Source organism: Macrobrachium rosenbergii, chromosome 56, assembly GCF_040412425.1.
Source record: "Macrobrachium rosenbergii isolate ZJJX-2024 chromosome 56, ASM4041242v1, whole genome shotgun sequence".
Taxonomy (NCBI): domain Eukaryota; kingdom Metazoa; phylum Arthropoda; class Malacostraca; order Decapoda; family Palaemonidae; genus Macrobrachium; species Macrobrachium rosenbergii.
The window spans coordinates 40,398,929-40,420,806 of NC_089796.1; the positions used below are offsets into that span (position 1 = coordinate 40,398,929).

General features: G+C 47.4%; 1 protein-coding gene across 1 annotated transcript in view; it reads left to right on the forward strand.

Moving 5' to 3' along the window:
* Positions 1–3,208: 3,208 nt before the first annotated feature.
* LOC136836354 (VWFA and cache domain-containing protein 1-like) overlaps positions 3,209–21,878 on the forward strand; it is a 185,264-nt gene continuing 166,594 nt past the window's right edge. Inside the window, exon 1 of the mRNA XM_067100538.1 lies at positions 3,209–3,428. Within this exon, the coding sequence (XP_066956639.1) occupies positions 3,270–3,428 (159 nt within the window). The 5' untranslated portion in view covers positions 3,209–3,269. The remainder of the gene's footprint in view (positions 3,429–21,878) is intronic.

Here is a 21,878-nt window from a genome sequence, read left to right on the forward strand (position 1 = left end):
GCCCTTCGGGTCCTACATCTTCGCCTTTTCCACCTTCAGCCTGAGGAATGCGGGGGCGACATTCCAGAGGCTGATGGACAGCATCCTGGGGACCTGAACTTCTGCGTCTGCTACGTGGACAATATTCTAATTTTTTCCAGATCCCCCAAAGAGCACCTGCGGCACATCCGGGTGGTCCTGCAGCGACTGCAGGAGAACAGCCTAGTCGTCCAATTCAACAAGTGCACCTTCTGCGTCGAAAAAGCTGACTTCCTAGGCCACGAGATATCCCCGGATGGCGTCCGCCCGCTCGCATCAAAGGTCGCAGCCGTCACAAGGTTCCCCACCTCTACCTCCGTCAAGGCCGTCCAGGAATTCCTTGGGATGGTCAATTACTACAGAAGGTTCATCCCCGGGATCGCACACACCATGACCCCCCTGACGGAGGTCCTGAAAGGCCAACCGAAGTCCTTAGTGTGGGGATGCAGCCAGCAGCAGGCCTTCTCCCTGACGAAGGCTGCCCTCGCTGAGGCAACCGCCTTGGCCCACCAGGACCCCAACGGCCCCCTCCAGCTGACAACGGATGCCAGCAACGATGCCTGTGGGGCCGTCCTGGAGCAGATCATCACCGGTGCCCCCCAGCCCATCGCCTTCTTCAGTAAAAAGTTCAACCCCGCCGAGGCCTGCTACAGCACCTTCGACAGGGAACTCTGCGCAGTGTATTGGGTGGTACGCCACTTCAAGTTCCTCCTGGGGGGTACGCCCTTCACAATCTGGATGGACCACCAGCTGCTGTTCCACGCCTTCACGAAACAAGGGGACACATGGTCTTCCCGGCAGCAGCGGCACCTCGTGGCCATCATGGAGTTCACTTGCTCAATCAAGTACCTCCCTGGCAGGAAGAATTCCATAGCAGACGCCCTCTCCAGAATCGAGCTCAATGCGGTGTAGCTCAGGATTGACTATGAGGACCTCGCCTGGGAGCAGACCACCGACCCAGAGACTCCAGCCTACCGCACCTCCATCACGTCCCTAAAGTGGAAGGACGTGACCCTCTCCCCCGGGGGATCAAAACTCCTGTGCGATATAAGCACCGGCCAGCCTTGCCCCCTGGTGCCCACCTCCTGCCGCCGCCTCATATTCGATGTCACCCACGGGCTGTCCTACCCCTCCAGCAGGACGACGGCCAAGCTCCTGACAGAGAAGTTTGTCTGGCATGGGATGTGGAAGGACGCAAGGGCTTGGGTGAGACAATGCATCCGATGCCAAACCAGCAAGATAGGTTGTCACACAGTCAGGGGTGGGCGAGTTTCCCCAGCTGGGGAGGCGGTTCGGCCACATCCACATAGACGTCGTAGGCCCCCTTCCCCCATCAGGCGGGGCCAGATACCTCCTGACGATCGTCGACCGCTCAACCAGGTAGCCTGAGGCGACGCCCATGCGAGAAGCCACCGCCAGTGCGTGTCAAGGCCCTCCTCTCCAGCTGGATCAGCCGGTTCGGCATCCCGGGCCACATCACCACCAATATGGGCCTGGCCTTCCTGTCCGAGATCTGGTCCGCCCTGGCACGCCTGCTGGGGACATCTCACCACACCACCACCTCCCACAACCCTGCAGCCAACGGATTAGTGGAGAGATTCCACAGGTCCCTGAAGGTGTCCCTCATGGCCCGCTGCACCGACAAGGATTGGAAATACTAGCTGCTTTGGGTCCTCCTCGGGCTGAGAACCGCCTCCAGAGCTAATGGCGAAAAAATCTACGGAGAACCCCTCGTAGTCCCAGGCGAACTTGTCACGGAAGATTGCCATAACCTGTCAGTCCAGAGGCTCCGCGACATAGTCGGGAAGTTCGCCCCCTGCCAGCAGATGTATACTGACAGGTCAACCGCCTTCACGCCTCCCGGCTTGTCCTCCACCACCCATGTCTTCATCAGGGATGATGCCATCTGCCCCCCACTAACCAGACCCTACAGGGGGCCCTTCCTCGTGCTTGAGAGGAACAACAAAGCCTTCCGCCTCGCCCTACATGGAAAGGACGATTGGGTGTCGATCGACCATCTCAAGCCCGCCCTCCTGGAGGACACGGAGACGACGCCATGCAGCGCCCTACTCTGGAACCATCGCCTCTGCAGCCGGGCCGCCACAAAAAGTGGTCGCGTGGCTGCCCCCGAAAGCAACCAGCCACACCCGCAGCCAGCCGCTCCCTTACACACTGCACCCCCCAGCTGACTTCACAGAGCTGCGGCACTCTTCAACGCCCCAGCAGATACCTCGATTAATCAGACGTTACCCACGTCTTGGTGGGGGAGTATTTGTAAAGTCTCCGCTGAGTGAGTCTTCTATGATGAGCGACCCGTTTTCTTTCAATTCCGCTCCTATAGGATCGGGTCACGCAAAATCAGCCATATCGAACCAGCCATGCTTTTCTATGTAAATTTATACCTATTATTATTAATTTATTTTGTATCTGTCTCTTTTGTACACGTATCAGAATGTTGTCATGTCGGTCATTGTCCATTTTCTTTTCACATGAATTGTATTTATGCACTGTAATTATTGTCAAGTGTAATTGACCTCAGGTCACCGAGGCTCCATTGTATTCCTCTGTGCGACGTCAGTCCGCCGCTATATAAACGGCCTGCGTTTCCAATAAAGTAGCAGTACCTTTTCTCCTGCTCATTTTTTTGCACCTCTTAAAGTACAAGTGGTCACTAGGGTTATCCTTCCTCCGGTCGCATACATGACTGAAAAGTTGGCATTACCAGGTGGGAAGAACGTAACCGGGAATGTCTTTGAAAAATACCCCCACATAAGGCGATGGTTTGTGTTCTCATAAGAACAAATTTCAACGGATGGTAATTTGCATTTTACCTCGATGCACATATCTGAAGTCTTTTGTTTTAATGCCACCTCTAACCAATTCTACAGTGTACTTTTTGATGAAAGAAAAAGTGAATGTTAACAGTTGAAGAAGTGAGTGGTACCTCTAGCTTCACTGAAGGTACATTATATAAATGACTGTATATCTCTGGAAAATGCAAATTATATCTTCAATTTGCAGGTTTTCCAAAGTGCCTTATTGTATGGTCACCCATTTAGAAACACAATGAAAAATTTAGTAAGGCAGCAATTTCTATTCATAAAATAATGAAATTTCTTATCAGAGATTATTTGTTTAATGAATTGTTAAAAACAATCATCAATCTTTTAAACCGTTTTTTATCAAGTAGCCCTGATGATTAATTCTCTTTTTTTTTCTATCCTTCAGGTATTAAAGATGCATATGTTTTTATGGTGAATAGCTTTGGATACACTTTGACGCATCCTTTGTTGCCACCTCCTTACAGTATTACGAGGGATCCTTCTTACATTGACATTCACAAATTCGAACAAGCTTCCCATGTTGAATCCATTTTGGATTCAATTATTCGGCATACGTCAAGATCACAGGTAATTGTATATTTATAGCGTATTGATATCAAGTTATTTAGTCATCCTATTTCAGGCTCATTGTGCTTGGAAGTTTTCCAGAAGGTATACATTGTTTAAACATATGTTATTATTATTATTATTATTATTATTATTATTATTATTATTATTATTATTATTATTATTATTATGTTCTGTGCATTAAAATCTGTCTGTATTAAAGTTATTGTTGAAGTGAGTTCATATACAGTTTTTTCGCTCTGCGTCCAATTAAATTGTAAGAGGTGTCAAAGAAACGAGCAGGTAAAAGTTACTGCTACTTTATTACAGATCCAGGCAGTTTATATAGCGGTCGACTGGCACCGGACCGCGGAAGGCAATGGTATTGACTGTGACCTGAGGTCGAAACAATTAACAATAATATGCAGTGAACGAGTACAATTTACAATACAAAACATACAGAATTTCAATATGGATACAGTCTTGATGCCTGTGAATGAAGAAACATACGATACATAATGTGTGACACTTGTACAAATACGTATAAAGTAAAAATGGTTAAAAATGCGTGACCTGGCACGTTTTAGGCATGACTAATTGAGTGTGAAGAAAATGGGAAGTCACCAAAGAAAACTTGCTCAGCAGAGACTTAATTAATGGCGTCCACGAAACACTTCACTGGCGTCGATGTGGTGACTTTACAAATACTCCCCCCCAAAAGACGTGGGACACGTCTGACTAATCTGTATATCTGCTGGGACGCTGAAGGGTGCCGCGGCTCCTTGAAGACAACGGAGGGGTCTTTTCCAGGGAGTGCCAACCGGAACGCCTTGCTGTTCCGCTCCAGCACGCGGAAGGGGCCCCTGTAGGGCTTTGTTAGTGGTGGACGGACGGCGTCGACTCTGACGAAGACGTGGGTGGCGGATGACAGCTGTGGCGGCATGAAGGTGGTTGATCTATCGGTGTACGTGCGCCTGCAAGGGGCGAACTTGCCGGCCACGTCGCGGAGCCTCTGCAGTGATGGGGTATGGCGTTCATCTGTCACGAGCTCTCCCGGTACCACAAGGGGTTCCCTGTAGGTTTGTTCGGCTGCAGACGGGGTGCTGTCGGCTCTGGGGGCGGTTCTCAAACCGAGGAGGACCCACGGCAGCTGATGTTTCCAGTCCTCGGCGGTGCAGCGGGCCATGAGGGATGTCTTCAGGGAGCTGTGGAACCGTTCAACTAGGCCGTTGGCCGCTGGGTTGTACGCCGTGGTGGTGTGATGCCTGGTCCCCAGCAGTTGAGCCAGGGTGGACCATAACTCGGACAGGAAGGCGCGGCCCCTGTCGGTTGTGATGTGATCCGGGACGCCGAAGCGGCTAACCCAACTGGAAAGCAGGGCCTCGGCGCACATGCTGGCGGTGGCTTCTTGCATGGGTGTAGCTTCAGGCCACCTTGTCGAACGGTCTACCACCATCAGGAGGTATCTGGGTCCGCCTGATGGGGGAAGGGGTCCGACGACGTCATTGTGGATGTGGCCGAAACGGCGCTCTGGCTGCGGGAACTCGCCTACCCCCGACTGCGTGTGACGACCCACCTTGCTGGTCTGGCACTGCAGGCACTGTTTCGCCAAGGACGTGGCGTCCTTTTGCACTCCGTGCCAGACAAACTTTTTTGAGAGCAGTTTGGCCGTGGTCCTGCAGGAGGGATGTGAGAGGCCGTGAATTATGTCGAATATCTGGCGGCGACGTGAGGCTGGAACCAAGGGGCGGGCTGACCTGTACTGATGTTGCAGAGGAGACTTGGGCCTCCGGGGCGAGGGTCACGTCCCGCCACTTAAGGGATGTGATGGCGTTGCGGTAGGCTGGGGTTTCTGGGTCAGCGGCCTGTTCTCTGGCGAGGTCTTGGTAGTTTACTCTGAGCTGCACTGCGTTCAACTCGACTCTGGAGAGGGCGTCTGCTACAGGATTTTTCTTGCCGGGGAGGTACCTGACAGAACAGGTAAATTCGGCTATGGCTGAGAGGTGGCGCTGTTGCCTGGAAGACCATGCGTCCCCTGTTTCGTGAAGGCGTGAACCAGTGGCTGATGGTCTGTGAAGATTGTGAAGGGCGTCCCCTCCAGGAGGAACTTGAAGTGCCGAACTGCGCGGTACATCGCGCAGAGTTCCCTGTCGAAGGTGCTGTAGCAGGTCTCTGAGGGATTGAATTTCTTGCTGAAGAAGGCGATGGGCTGGGGGGCGCCATTGATGATTTGTTCCAGGACAGCACCGCAGGCGACGTTACTGGCATCCGTCGTCAGCTGGAGAGGGGCGTTGGGATCCTGGTGTGCCAAGGCGGTTGCCTCGGCGAGGGCGGCCTTCGTCAGGGAGAAGGCCTGCTGCTGGCTGGGTCCCCAGGACAGGGACTTTGGTTGGCCTTTGAGGACTTATGTCAGGGGGCCGTGGTGTGTGCGATCCCGGGGATGAACCGCCTGTAGAAGTTTACCATCACGAGGAACTCCTGGACGGCCTTGACGGAGGTGGGGGTCTGGAACCTGGTTACGGCTGCTACTTTTGATGTGAGAGGGCGGACGCCTGCCGGAGACACCTCGTGACCCAGGAACTCTGCTTTCTGGACGCCAGAGGTGGACTTGTCAAAACGGACGACGAGGCCGTTCTCTTGGAGGCGCCGTAGGACTGCTTTGATGTGCTTTTGGTGTTCACTGTGAGACCTGGAAATTATTAGGATGTCATCGACGTAGCAGACACAGAATTTTAGGTCGCCCAGGATGCTGTCCATGAGCCGCTGGAAGGTCGCCCCGGCGTTCCTCAATCCGAAGGTGGAGAAGGCGAACACATAGGACCCGAACGGCGTGAGGATGGCTGTCTTTGGTATGTCCTCTGGTGCGACAGGTACCTGAAAATATGATTTAAGAAGGTCCAATTTAGTGAATACCTTGGCCCCGTGAAAGGAGGCCGTGAGGTCCTGCATGTTGGGTAGAGGGTAGTGGTCGGGCTCTGTTGCAATGTTGAGCCGCCTGTAGTCGCCAGAAGGTCTCCAGGAGCCGTCCGGTTTCTGCACCATGTGGAGGGGGGAGGCCTACGGGCTGGAGGCCTTCCTGCAGATGCCCATCCGCTCCATCTCCGCGAATGCTTTTTTCGCCTCCTGAAGGCGCTGAGGGGGAAGTCTTCGGAACTTCGTATGTGTCGGGGGCCCTTTAGTCGCTATATGGTGGTATATGCCGTGCTTGGCTGGGGTCCCGGGGACTTGTCAAAGCTCGGGTTTAAATACCTCAGGGAACTCCGACAGTAGGTGTGCATATTGGTGGGGGGCGACGGCGCTAATGGTGGGTTTGGGTCCCGCTGTTAATGGGAGAGACCGGCAGGAGTCGGTATCGAGGAGGCGCTTACGCCTCACATCGACTAGCAGGCCGAAGTGCGCCAGGAAGTCGGCCCCCAGGAGTGGGGTTCCTATGTCCGCGACGATGAAGTCCCAGGAGTAATTCTGGCCAAGGATGGAGATCGACAGGGGCCTGGTGCCGTAGGAGAGGATGGGGGATCTGTTGGCGGCCGTCAGGGAGGCGGCCAGGTCTGGTTTCTGGTTGCGGTCCTCTCTGGATGCCGGGAAGATCGATTTAAAGGCCCCTGTGTCGACCAGCATCATCCTGCCGGAGACAGTGTCGCGGACGTAAAAACCTACTGTTTCTGAGCCCCTGGGTTTTTCGGTTGCCATGGCGGTTTGTCCTGCTGGCCGCCGCCACCCCCGCTTTTTGAACGGGCGAACGAGCAGGGCGGCAGGCAGTTTCGGGCATCCTTTCCGAACCACTTGTGGTAGCGACAGAAGCCCGGGGAACTCCATCTGTTGTGGTTCGGAGGACGTCTCCTGGCGACGGCGTTGATGGTCTGCGCTACGTCCTCTTCCGGCTGGACGGAGCTGACCGACTTTGTGGCCGGTTTTAGCAGCTGTGAAGCCTTGACGGAGTCTGTAAGGTGTTGCGCCGTCCCTATGAGGTCCTCGATGGGCATGGTGTAGGGGTGAGCAATCTGGGTGCGGACCTCCTGGAGGAGCTGGCGAAGGTAGATTTCCCGTGCGAAGCTTATCTCCTGTCGCTTTTTTGTGCCGTCGAAATCTGGCAGTGACAGGAGATCCACGACCATGCTCCATGCGTCTCTTGAGTTGAGGTCGTGGCATGCGTTGACGGCAAGGTCGATAGCACGGGCGGCCCGCTCGGCGATGGGCAGGGAGCACGCTTCGAGCAGGAATTTTTTCGTGCCGCTTTATGTGAGGGTGTGTGTCTCGGGTACTCGTGAGGCGAGTTTTTTGTACACGTCCTCCGGAAAGGCGCTGAGCACTGTGTCGGCGTGCAAGATTTCGTCCGTCAGGTCCGCCACCCTGAAGTGGCTCTCCACCCTACGCAGCCACATTGTTGGGTTCCCCTGTATAAAAGGCGGCAGCTTTAGGGTGAGGGCGGCCTGCGATTGTGTTGCCCGGCCATTGTGTGTTCGGGGCGCTGGCATGGGTGTGGAGGTCCGGGAGGGCCTCGATGCGGGGACGGGTGCGGGTGCGATGGGAGGTAGGTAAACCTCCGAGTCCGAGAGGTCCGCGGTTAACTGCATGAAGGAGGGTATACCCGCGTCCATGCTCACTCCTTTGCCCTCTTACTGGGGTGGGGTACTCGCGTCAGAACGCACTTTCGTGCGCCATTTGGGTCCGCTAGTGACGCTGGTGGGGTACGCCGACGAGAGTCAGCACGCTCAAACGCTGGTTACAGCGCCGTGTTTAGCCCGCTAAGAGCGTTTTGGAGAATTCCTGGAGCCAAGACTAAGTCGCCGTGTCGGTCCGCTAATGGCTCTGGTCACTCCGGGGTCACCACTGTAAGAGGTGTCAAAGAAACGAGCAGGTAAAAGTTACTGCTACTTTATTACAGATCCAGGCAGTTTATATAGCGGTCGACTGGCGCCGGACCGCGGAAGACAATGGTATTGACTGTGACCTGAGGTCGAAACAATTAACAATAATATGCAGTGAACGAGTACAATTTACAATACAAAACATACAGAATTTCAATCTGGATACAGTCTTGATGCCCGTGAATGAAGAAACATACGATACATAATGTGTGACACTTGTACAAATACGTATAAAGTAAAAATGGTTAAAAATGCGTGACCTGGCACGTTTTAGGCATGACTAATTGAGTGTGAAGAAAATGGGAAGTCACCGAAGAAGACTTGCTCAGCGGAGACTTATTAATGGCGCCCTCGAAACACTTCGCTGGCGTCGATGTGGTGACTTTACAAAATAACAAAACATCGTAAATTCATGTCATCTAGCATAGACATTATGACGAACTCTGGAGTAGTACATGTAAGAGGTTAGGGATATGACTAGTTTTATAGAAGTTTCTCTATTGATTCACCCATACTTATAGCCAAAATATTTCATACATGTGCGTTTGTACACGGATGCAAAGTATTTATGTATACAGAAACCAGATTTGTGAGTGTGCCATAGAAAAAGAGACATGAGTTAAAAATATATAAATGCGAAAAGGACATTGAAAGAAGCAGGAATTTGTAGATGGATTTAGGAACAGCAGAGGCTGAGGGATTTGTGTACTTAACATTTAGTTAGAGGGGGAAAACAAATGCAAGACACATTATGAGAAACCATTAACTAATAAAATATCGATAATGAGTAAAGGAAATTCATTAAATTTATTATTATTATTATTATTATTATTATTATTATTATTATTATTATTATTATTATTATTATTATTATTATTATTATTAGCAAAACTGATTTCAAGTATAATCTGACATAAAATACGTATGGACCAAACAAAGCTTAAATAGTAGTAGAATTCCAACGGAAAGACGAAAAACAGAGAAGATCGTAAAAAGTGTGAGAAGCATGAAATTAATGAAAAGAGAATCGAAGTGAGCTGAAAGTAAACTGGAAATACAAAGGTAAAATTCCACTTTTGGGATTACACATAAATTTAAGTAGAGTGTATGTGTGTGTGTATATGTGTGTAATTACCACATCAGTCATAATGAAGAAAAGGGCGAATGCACCGTAGCTATCTTAATGCATTAATCGCCTATTAAAGAGAAGGGTTGAGGTTTAATCTTTACAAAGGGCAAAGTGGAGGAGGATGACACTTAGCTATTAGCACACAAAATGCTATATTCACATGGCAAGGTACTGTATTATAGTGTACTACTCTCCTAATAAAGAGAAGGGCTGAGGTTTAACCTCACTGCACACTGTAGCAGGACGATGCTCAGCTGCTATCACAACAAAATGCTGTATCCACATGAGAGGCTGTTTTCAGTTTCACTCTCCTAATAAAGAGAAGGGCTGAAGTTTAACTTTCTCAGTAGGCATATTGTAGAAGGACGGCACTCATCTGCTAGCACAACAAACTGTTGTATTCACATGCATAACCAAACTGTTGTTGCACCATTCTCCTAATAAAGAGAAGGACGAAGTTTAACCTTTTTTATTAGGCAAATTTTAGCAGGATGACAGTCGGTTACTAGCACCATGAAATTATTTATCCACTTGGGAAGCCATCTTATTTTACCACTCTCCTAATAAACACTAAGATCAAAGGATGGCACTCAGCTATTAGCACAACATCACTCTCATAATAAAAAAGGAAAGCTAATGTTTAATCTTCTCAACAGGCTTATTGTAACAGGATGGCACTCAGTTACTAGCTCCCTAAAATGCTGAATCCATGTAGGAAGCTATCTTAGTGTACCACTCTCCCAGTAAAGGGAGGGAGCAATATTTAACCTTCTCAGTGGGCAAAATGTAGCTGGATGGCACTCAACTGGTAATCTCTAGGATAATAGAGATATCTCAATTTGCCTAAAGATCAATCTGCAAATGTCAAATGGCATTTTCGTACCCTTGCCCCAAATTTTGTCAATACAGGCAGTCCCCAGGTTATGGCAGGGGCTCCATTCTAGCGGCACGCTGTGAGTCGGAAACGCTGTTACTCAGAACATCGTAATAAAAAAAAAAAGTGATGAAAGCCTTGCCTTTAACCCTTTGGGTATACTGTACAGTATTTACCTGCATTCTGATGAGGTGCTCATCCAAAAACCTCCAAATTTTGACTTGATATTGTAGCTGTATGTACTTATACTTTTTTATAGGGGATTCTGAAATGTAAAAATTTACTATTAGTAAAAAATTTGAAATTGTCATGCTAAATAATCCCTGGAGAACTATTGGTGTGGCCATGATTCAGGGGAGTCTGGAATGTAAAAATTTACTATTAGTGTACTGTACAGTCCTGTATGCAATAAAGAATAATATGTACATTATTACAGTATTTTATAGAACAATATAAAAAATGTATAATAATGAAAATAAAAGTAAAGAATTCCTTACCTAATTTCAGTGATTTTGAAAGATGTAGGGTAGGCTGTGGGAAATGGAGATGTGCATGTGTTAGGGAATCTGGAATAAATAAGGATAAAATTACAGTACAGGTACATACAGTACGGTGTACAAAAATTTATTAAAATGAAAAAAAGTGAAGAATTCCTTACCTTTCAGTGATTTTGAAAGATATATGCCTTCATGATGGAGCTTAGTAAAAGACAGTAAGGGTGCTTAGCAGTCAGGAATGATACTGTAACGATAAAAATTAGAATAAAGTACAATACTGTACGTGTATAAATATTACAGTATTTTATAAAATGTATAACAGTTCATAAAATAAAAAAAAAGTGAAGAATTCCTTACCTAATTCTAGTGGTTGGTTGCTTACTGGGATGGCCATATGTCGATATAGAACAGGCCTGTGATGTGGAATATGCAGGTGCTTGGGAGTCTGAAATGATAAAGATAAAAATGATACAGCACGTAATACAGTACTGCAAGTATTATATAACATGATTTTTAAGAAAAATATAAAAATAAAAAAAAGTGAAGAATTCCTCACCTGATGGACATGAAGAGGACACAGGTGCAGGTGAATTTGGTTTTTGGGGGGTTGGGGGGGAGACCACTGTCATTTCTGGAATGATAAAGATTATTGTACTGTACAGTATAGTACTGTAGAGTACAGTTTGCGATAAAATATAAATATTACAATTTTATACAGTCAAATGATTTAAAAGAAAAAAGACGTGAAGAACTCCTTACCTCATGAAGCTGGAGAGAGTACAGGTTCAGGTGAGTTAGGCATGGAGGAGGGGATAACTTCTGGATCTGGAATGATACCATGATAACAGTTATTATGTAGCAGTACGTTACAGTACTGTAAACTTTTTTTCTAAAGTTTGCAACAATTTATAAAACATTTTAAACAAAAAAAAGTTTAGAATTCCTTACGTGATGAAGCTGGAGAGGGTACAGGTGCTGGACCTTGGAAACCCATGAAGGGTTCAGGGGTGTCCAGGTTATCTCTTGAAAAGAGTATTAATCCTGGAATAATAATGAAAAAAAATAAGTTATGCAACAGTGAATATATTATACATGACAGTATAAAACAATTTACTGTAAAACAAATGAAAGCATAGTGAAGTGTTCCTTACCTAATGGAGCTGGAGAGGCTGCAGGTTCAGGGGAATCTTGATAGCCCATCTCTGCAATGATAAAAATCATAAAGATTATTGGATTATGTAACGTACAGTAAATATAAATTGCAGTAACAGTCTTGTAAAATGTATAACATTTTATAAAACATTTTATATACAGGTGTAAACAAAAACAAGAGTGAAGAATTCCTTACCCAGGTTAGGAGTGGCAGATGGTGTTGGAGACTGCCTCTTGGAATACTTGTACCCATAAATCTCCAGCCTAGATCAGATACTTTTTTTTTTCATCTGCTTCTCATTTAGAGTCTCCTTGTAAAAGGTTAGCACATCCATGATCACTCTCTGAACCTGGTGAACCTTTCCATGTTAGGGTCCTCAGCCTTGATCAGCTCCAGCCTTGCTCAAAGTGGGCCAATGCTTTTGACAAGCCCTTACCACTTTGTAGCCTGGGCTCTGGGGCTGATGCTTCTTGATCCTCCTTGATCATCTGCTTCTCCAGCTCAATGAGGTCCTCTGCTGATAACTTCTCTCCATGGGATTCCAGCAGCTCAGTGACATCCTCCTCGGTGGCATCCTCAGCTTCCACCAAATTTAGCTTCGTAATGTGCCCAACAATTTTCCTGGTCACATCTTCACCACCCTCTTCCTTCTCAAAGCCCATAAAGCCACTCACAAACTGCGGACACAATTTCTTCCAGGCCCCATTCAAATTCAACTTCTTCACCTCGTTCCAAGCACTTGCAATGTTCTTGACAGCATCTGCAATAGTGTATGACTTCCAAACTTCCTTCACATTCAACTTGTTACCTTCGACGGCCTTGAGGACATTGTGTATTGTTCTCCTGGTGTAGTATGCCTTAAAGTTAGCAAGGACTCCCTGGTCCAACAGTTGTAAAACCAATGTAGTGTTTGGTGGAAGGTAGACTACTTCCATATTAGCAAGCAACTCATTCAAATTAGGAGGGTGACCAGGTCATTGTCTATCACCAGCAAGACCTTAATGGGCAGACCCTTCCTCTTTAAATACTTTTTCACTGCTGGCACAAATTCTTTAAGAAACCAGACCTTAAAGATGACAAGTGTCACCCAAGCCTTCTTCTTAGACTTCCAGATGACAGGAAGTTGACTTGAAGATGCCCTTTAAAGCCCTTGGATTTTCAGCCAAATAGACTAACAAGAGCTGAAGTTTGAAGTTGCCACTAGCATTAGCCCCAAGAAGTAAAGTCAGTCTCTCCTTACTAACTTAATGACCTGGTGCTGACTTCTCGTCCTTGGAAATGTAGGTACAACTTGGCATACACTTCCAAATTAAGCCTGTCTCATCTACATTTAAAACTTGATCAGCAGTATAACTGCCCTTCCTAATCATCTCAGCCAAATCACTAGGAAATCTGTCTGCTGCTTCTTGGTCTGCACTGGTAGCTTCATCTTGCAACTTAAGGTTGTGCAAATTAGCATGAGCCTTAAACTAGTTAAACCAACCTCTACTGGCTACAAATGGTTCACTTGCACTACCTTCCCCATTCTTCTTGAATACTGCCTGATGCAACTCCCTAACCTTTTATTGAATCACACCAAGACTCAATGGAACATGCTGTTGATTCTGGTCCTCAAGCCATTTCAACAACAAACCTTCCATCTCAACAGTATTGGTGCTATGCTGCTTCGTTATGACTGTAGCCTTCATAGGGGCAGTGCCTTTCACGTGCTCTAAAATACATGCCTTATCCTTTACTATGGTCTGCACGGTCATCCTGTAAGAGGTGCAAAAGAAACAAGTAGGTAAAAGTTACTGCTGGTTTATTACAGATTCAGGCAGTTTATATAGCTGCCAACTGGTGCCGAACCGCGGAAGACAATGACATTGAGCGTGACCTGAGGTCAAAAACAATTAACAATAATATGCGGCGAACAAGTACAATTTACAATACAAAAACATATAGAACTTCAATATGGATACAGTCTTGATGCCTGCGAATAAAGAAACATACGATACATAATTCATGACAGTTGGGCAAATACATATAAAGATGAAATGGTAGAAAATGCGTGACCTGGCACGTTAGGCGTGACGAATTGAGTGTGAAGAAAGTGGGAAGTCACCAAAGAAAACTTGCTCAGCGGAGACTTAACCCCTTCGCCACCGGGACGTACACATGTACGTCTTTTACGGTACCGTAATAAAAGACAGCGACGTACGCCTATACGTCTTTCATCCCTCCTCGAAAAGCAGAGCTGTTTTCTTCAGCTTGGATGGGTTTCAGGCGTAGTATTGTGTACGATGAGAGAGGTGCAGAAGCTCCACCCACTATTCATTCTAGCCAATGAGTGTCCGATGGTCGTCGTGACGTCATATTTATATGGGATATTATAAGGGGTATCGTCCAGCAGCACATGTCAGTGCGCCTCAAGCTGTTATGTATGAAACATTGTCACGATCTTGTGAGTAAACCATTTGGATTCGAAGGCTAAACTTTTTCTCCTTTTGATTGCAGTTATTTTACAGGTTTTTTTATTTTTCAGTATCATGATGTCGGATGATAGTATTTCAAATCCTGGGTAGGAATACCTGCCAGATCTGTCAGATGATTATAGTGATTGTTATAGTTGCTTAGAGGATGACAGCGACACCGAGATTTTAGAAGACATTGAACCCATTGTCGATGAAGGTTGGCAGTTCATAACAGATCCATTCTGTGACAAGCGCCCAGATTTCACGGAGGGTGACAATGTGATCTCTGTTTGCACACCCGACTTCACCTGCCCACGAGATGCATTTTGTTTCTTTTTTGTGATGATGATATTGACAGACTGTGAATGGATGAATGCTTGGGCAGAGGAGTATTTTCGGTCAACAGGAAAGTGTACTATGTTTTTTGAAAACTTCGTTGTTTTTTTTTACACTAACATGTAATTTTTATTATCATTATTTTTTCTACTACAAGTTGTAGTAGTAGTGGTATTACTGTTGAATTTTTTTTTTATTATTATTATTATTATTATTATGATTATGATTATTATTATTATTATTATTATTATTACCAATGCCATAAACATTCATTGATGTATACTAACTGTTTCCGTAAGAAAACTAGTATATACTGCTATTACTACTAGTACTATTTTACTAATACTTTACTACTTTTTCTGCTACTTTATTTCTACTACTTTACTACTATTTCTATTTCTGCAATTACTTTTTCCACTAAATATTCCTCTTTTTTTTCTATATATATATATATATATATATATATATATATATATATATATATATATATATATATATATATATATATATATATATATATGTATATATATGTATATAGCCAATGTGGTGAAAATATTCATTGGTATGTACACAATGTTTTCACATAAGAATATAAATGACAAATATGAATAACAGAAAGTTTAGTGGGAGCAAATGATGACTGATATACTCGCGGTCTCATGCGGTATGCAAGCGTTATCGGCAGTGCAACAGGCCAGTGGCGAAGGGGTTAATTAATGATGCCTTCGAAGCACTCCGCTGACGTCGATGTGGTGACTTTACAAATACTCCCCCTGCAAGACGTGGAACACGTCTGACTAATCTTTGTATCTGCTGGGACGCTGAAGGGTACCACAGCTTCTTGAAGACAACGGAGGGGTCTCCCACGCGTGAGGGTGCTGGGCTGCTGGTGCAGGCGGACCCTTCCTGGGACAGCCGCGCGCCCGCCATTTGCGGGGGCCTGGGCGTGGCGAAGGGCGGCTGGGCGGGGAAGGTGCTGCGGTGACGTCGGTGCTCTCTTCCAGGAAGGCGGGCTTTAAGCGGTCTACTGAAACCCAGACATTCCTCCCAGGTAGTGCCAGCAGGAACGCCTTGCTGTTCCGCTCCAGCACGCGGAAGGGGCCCCTGTAGGGCCTGGTCAGTGGCGGGCGAACGGCGTCGACTCTGATGAAGACATGGGTGGCGGATGACAGCTCTGGCGGTGTGAAGGTGGCCGACCTGCTGGTGTACATGTGCTTGCAAGGGGCAAACTTGCCGGCCACGTCGCAGAGCCTCTGCAGTGCTGGGGTGTGGTGATCTTCTGTCACAAGCTCACCCAGGACCACAAGGGGCTCCCCGTAGGTTTTTTCGGCTGCGGACGGGGCGCCATTGGCTCTGGGGGCGGTTCTCAAACCGAGGAGGACCCACGGCAGCTGATGTTTCCAGTCCTCGGCGGTGCAGCAGGCCATGAGGGACGCCTTCCGGGATCTGTGGAACCGTTCGACCAGGCCGTTGGCCGCCGGGTTGTACGCTGTGGTGGTGTGATGCCTGGTCCCCAGCAGCTGAGCCAGGGCAGACCATAATGTCGGTTGTAATGTGGTCCGGGACGCCGAAGCGGCTAACCCAACTGGAAAGCAGGGCATCGGCATACGCGCTGGCCGTGGCTTCCTGCATGGGTGTGGCTTCAGGCCACCTTGTCGAACGGTCTACCACCGTCAGGAGGTATCTGGACCCGCCTGATGGGGGAAGGGGCCCGACGACGTCGACATGAATGTGGCCGAAGCGGCGCTCTGGCTGCGGGAACCCCCCTACCCCGGACTGCGTGTGACGACCCACCTTGCTGGTCTGGCACTGCAGGCACTGTTTCGCCCAGGACGTGGCGCCCTTCTGCACCCGTGCCAGACGAACACTTTTGAGGGCAGTTTGGTCGTAGTTCTGCCAGAGGGATGTGAGAGGCCGTGAATTATGTCGAATATCTGGCGGCGACGTGAGGCTGGAACCAAGGGGCGGTGCTGACCTGTACTGATGTTGCAGAGGAGACTTGGGCCTCCGGGGGCGAGGGTCACGTCCCGCCACTTAAAGGATGTGATGGCGTTGCGGTAGGCTGGGGTTTCTGGGTCAGCGGCCTGTTCTCTGGCGAGGTCTTGGTAGTTTACTCCGAGCTGCACTGCGTTCAACTCGACTCTGGAGAGGGCGTCTGCTACAGGATTTTTCCTGCCGGGGAGGTACCTGACGGAGCAGGTGAATTCTGCTATGGCTGAGAGGTGCGCTGCTGCCTGGAAGACCATGCGTCCCCCTGTTTCGTGAAAGGCGTGAACCAATGGCTGGTGGTCCGTGAAGATTGTGAAGGGCGTCCTCCAGGAGGAACTTGAAATGCCGGACTGTCGGTACAGGAAGGTCTCTGTGGGATTAAATTTCTTGCTGAAGAAGGCGATGGGCTGGGGCACCATTGATGACCTGCTCCAGGACAGCCCACAGGCGACGTTACTGGCATCCGTCATTAGCTGGAGAGGGCCTTGGGATCCTGGTGTGCCAAGGCGGTTGCCTCGGCGAGGGAGCCTTCGTCAGGGAGAAGGCCTGCTGCTGGCTGGGTCCCCAAGACAGGGACTTTGGTTGGCCTTTGAGAACTTCCGTCAGGGGGCCGTGGTGTGTGCGATCCCGGGGATGAACCGCCTGTAGAAGTTCACCATGCCAAGGAACTCCTGGACGGCCTTGACGGAGGTGGGGGTTGGGAACCTGGTTACGGCTGCTACTTTTGATGTGAGTGGGCGGACGCCTGCCGGGGATACCTCGTGGCCCAGGAAGTCTGCTTTCTGGACGCCGAAGGTGCAATTGTCAAAACGGACGACGAGGCCATTCTCTTGGAGGCGCCGCAGGACTGCCCTGATGTGCTTTTGGTGTTCACTGTGAGACCTGGAAAATATGAGGATGTCATCAATGTAGCAGACGCAGAATTTCAGGTCCCCGAGGATGCTGTCCATGAGCCGCTGGAAGGTCGCCCCGGCATTCCTCAATCCGAAGGTGGAGAAGGCGAACACATATGGCCGAACAGCGTGATGATGGCGGTCTTTGGTATATCCTCTGGTGCGACAGGTACCTGAAAGTATGATTTAAGAAGGTCCAATTTAGTGAATACCTTGGCCCCGTGAAAGGAGGCCGTGAGGTCCTGCATGTTGGGCAAAGGGTAGTGGTCGGGCTCTGTTGCAATGTTGAGACGTCTGTAGTCACCGCAAGGTCTCCAGGAGCTGTCCGGTTTCTGCACCATGTGGAGGGGGAGGCCCACGGACTGGAGGCCTCTCTGCAGATTCCCATCCGCTCCATCTCTGCGAATGCCTTCTTCGCCTCCTGAAGAAGCTGTAGGGGAAGCCTTCGGAACTTTGCATGTGTCGGGGGGCCTTTAGTTGTTATGTGATGGTCTATGCCATGTTTGGCTGGGGCCCCGGGGACTTGTCGAAGTTCGGGCTTGAACACTTTGGGGAACTCCGACAGCAGGTGTGCATACTGGTGGGGGGCGACGGAGCTGATGGTGGGTGCCTTGGGTCCCACTGTTAATGGGAGAGACCGGTAGGAGTCAGTATCAAGGAGACGCTTACAGCCCACGTCGACTAGCAGGCCGAAGTGCGCCAGGAAGTCGGCCCCCAGGAGTGGGGTTTCTACGTCCGCGACGATGAAGTTCCAGGAGTAATTCTGGCCAAGGATGGAGATCGACAGGGCCTGGTGCCGTAGGAGAGGATGGGGATCCGTTGGCGGCCGTCAGGAAGGTGGCGGGTCTGGTTTCTGGTTGCGGTCCTCCTGGATGCGGGAAGATCGATCTAAAGACCCTGTGTCGACCAGCATCATCCTGCGGAGATGGTGTCGCAGACATAGAAGCCTACTGGTTCTGGGCCCCTGGGTTTTCGGTTGCCATGGCGGTTTGTCCTGCTGGCGCCGCCCACCCGTTTTTGAGCGGGTGAACGAGCAGGGCGGCAGGCAGTTTCGGGGTGTCTTTGCCGACTGTGTTGCCGGGCCATGGAGTGTTCGGGAACTGGCGTGGGTGTGGAGGTGCGGGGGGGCGCAGGTGAGATGGGAGACACCCTGCTCCAGACCTCCGAGTCCGCGAGGTCCACGGTTAACTGCACCGAAGGAGGGGATACCCACGTCCATGCTCGCTCCTTTGCCCTCTTACTGGAGTGGGGTAGTCGCGTCAGAATGCACTTTCGTGTGCCGTGTGGGTCCGTTAGTGACGCTGGTGGTTTTGCCGACGAGAGTCAGCACGCTCAAACGCTGGTTACAGCGCCGTGTTTAGGCCGCTAAGAGCGTTGGAGAGTTCCTGGAGCCAAGACTGAGTTGCCATGTCGGTCCGCTAATGAATCCGGGATACTCCAGGGGGTCACCACTGTAAGAGGTGCAAAAGAAACGAGCAGGTAAAAGTTACTGCTGGTTTATTACAGATTCAGGCAGTTTATATAGCGGCCGACTGGCGCCGAACCGCGGAAGACAATGACATTGAGCGTGACCGGAGGTCAAAAACAATTAACAATAATAAGCGGCGAACATGTACAATTTACAATACAAAAACATATAGAACTTCATTATGGATACAGTCTTGATGCCTGCGAATAAAGAAACATACGATACATAATTCATGACAGTTGGACAAATACATATAAAAATGAAATGGTAGAAAATGCGTGACCTGGCACGTTAGGCGTGACGAATTGAGTGTGAAGAAAGTGGGAAGTCACCAAAGAAAACTTGCTCAGCGGAGACTTAATTAATGATGCCTTTGAAGCACCCGCTGACGTCGATGTGGTGACTTTACAATCCTACAGAGGCCAAGGGCATGCCTGATCTCAGTGTTTGTCTGACCTGAAAGGTTTTCACTTGATATTTAATTGGTCAAACAACAACAAAATAAAACTTTAAGAAACCTTTCAAAAGCCTGAAGTTTCATTAACAAAATGTGTTATAGGAAACTGCCATACGAACTGAAATAAGCATGTGAAGTCTTCATAAATGCATTTTCTGAAGTGTGTCAGGCAGCAGCAGACATAGCTACCATGTCACGGCCCAATATCTTACCCTAATATTTAATATCTCTTTTGTAAAAATGTGGAATTTCAATTGCCGTATCCTTTATACTATGGTCTGCACGTTAGTTCTACAAATTTTTAACACCAGATTCGATGAACTGACAGGTACTCCTGCTGTTCCAACTTGGCCTGTTGGGGTTTTAAGGGCAATGGATGCTCAGTTCCAAACAGAGCCTAGAGAAAAAAAGTCTCACCTTTTTCAGACCGCTGAACAATCTCCAGTTGACGTCTAATGAGATGACCTTCCTCTTCTTGGAGTCACTTCCATCAGATGCACCATTTTGCTGTTTAGAAGCCATAGTAAAGGTAAACTTCGTCATGCTAGGCGAAACAACGGAGCAACACGGCAAGACAACTCACTGCAACAATATCAAACATGTGAGTGATACTGTAGCGTTGTTTGGTATTTTTACGCTCCACACACATGCATGAACGACCAAATCAGGTCGATCTCCGGTCAATACAGTATGTACACACTCAGAAACTACAGTAGTTCCAGTCTACCATCCCTTAGGCATGTTCTAGTCTTGCTGCACCGTAACCACTGTGACTAGGATTACGATGCTTACGGCTCCGTAACTAGGTTCATCAGCCGTAACCCAGAACCAATTTTTAGATGAATACAGTGGGTCCACACTAGATCGTGGATCAGCAATCGTGGCTTCAGTTAATCGCTGGTTTTCTGTGGAACTTATCTCCAAATACAGTATGTTGTGGAAAATTTACTAATTAGCAAATTTTTTTGCAGAGCAATATTCAGTAATGACTGTATTTTCACTTTATTTTCATGAATTTTTCATGATAATAAAATTATTTACAAATTTTCAGTTATTAATATTAATGTAAACACAGCATAATATTAATAAAATGCTAAATTAAAAGCCAGCAAAATCACAAAACAGCTTACCAGTGTTCATAAACACCTCAGTTCAACCTCTCTCTCTCTCTCTCTCTCTCTCTCTCTCTCTCTCTCTCTCTCTCTCTCTCTCTCTCTCTCTCAGTACAGTATACATATCTTTAAAGAAAAAAAAACACCAAAATATCATTAAAATGTTATTTCACTTGAAGAATCCATTTATACTGTGTCATATTGATGTATTATCATCGTAATATGTGTAAAAAAAGCGATCATCCCAACATTTGTAATTGTTTTTACTGTAGGTACATTTGCCAAATTTTGCTTTTTCTTTTAATGATTTACTGAACTTTGCTTCATTACAAGTTTAGTTGACTGTGATTATCACACATAGTATAACAGTACACAAGAGAGTATTTTATCACTCTTAATGTTTCATCTCTAATCACCGCAAACAAAAATTTAAAATCTGAATTTCATACATAAGCAACACAAGGTTATAGTGTAGCCTACTCTCCTCCCAGCCTGTAAAGTCATGTCTCATCCCTAGCTACTGTGCCGAGACTTCATTTGTAAATACCAGTCTCTCTCTCTCTCTCTCTCTCTCTCTCTCTCTCTCTCTCTCTCTCTCTCTCTCTCTCTCTCTCTCTCTTAATGAAATATGAATTACTGTATCATAAACTTTTATGTACAAAATTAAAAATAATTCCATTAATACATTCGTTTCTTTTAGCAACTAAAAAATTATTTTCCTAATTCTTTCGGGAGCAGGCTCAATCAGCTGATTCTCAGAACGTAAACATTACAAATGTTGGGACGATCGATTTTTATTATATATGTTACGATGATAACAGATCAATATAATGCTGTACAGTACAAATAGATTCTGTAAGTGAAATATCATTTTATCAATATATTGCTGTGTTTACATTTAATATTAATATTTGAAAATTAGCGAATCATTGTAACATGTACATACTGTATGTCAGGAATTTTCCCTCCAACTGGGTAGGCTCTAAGTCCCCTGATGGAATATGACTAGGATGGTCAGTCCTGAAGGGCGATATCAACAAACATCTAGGCAAAAGTCCAGCAAGGTCCAGGTGGGTTTTTTTCTATTTTTATTACAAAATTAACTAAACAAAGTTAACAGATGCATGAATTGAAAGGGTCGTTCACCCCTGTTCACAGTGAACAACAAAAAGAAATATCTCCGGACATGAGATGGGGATACAATTACTAACTTAATGGACCATGCAGTCAGCAACAAGGTAC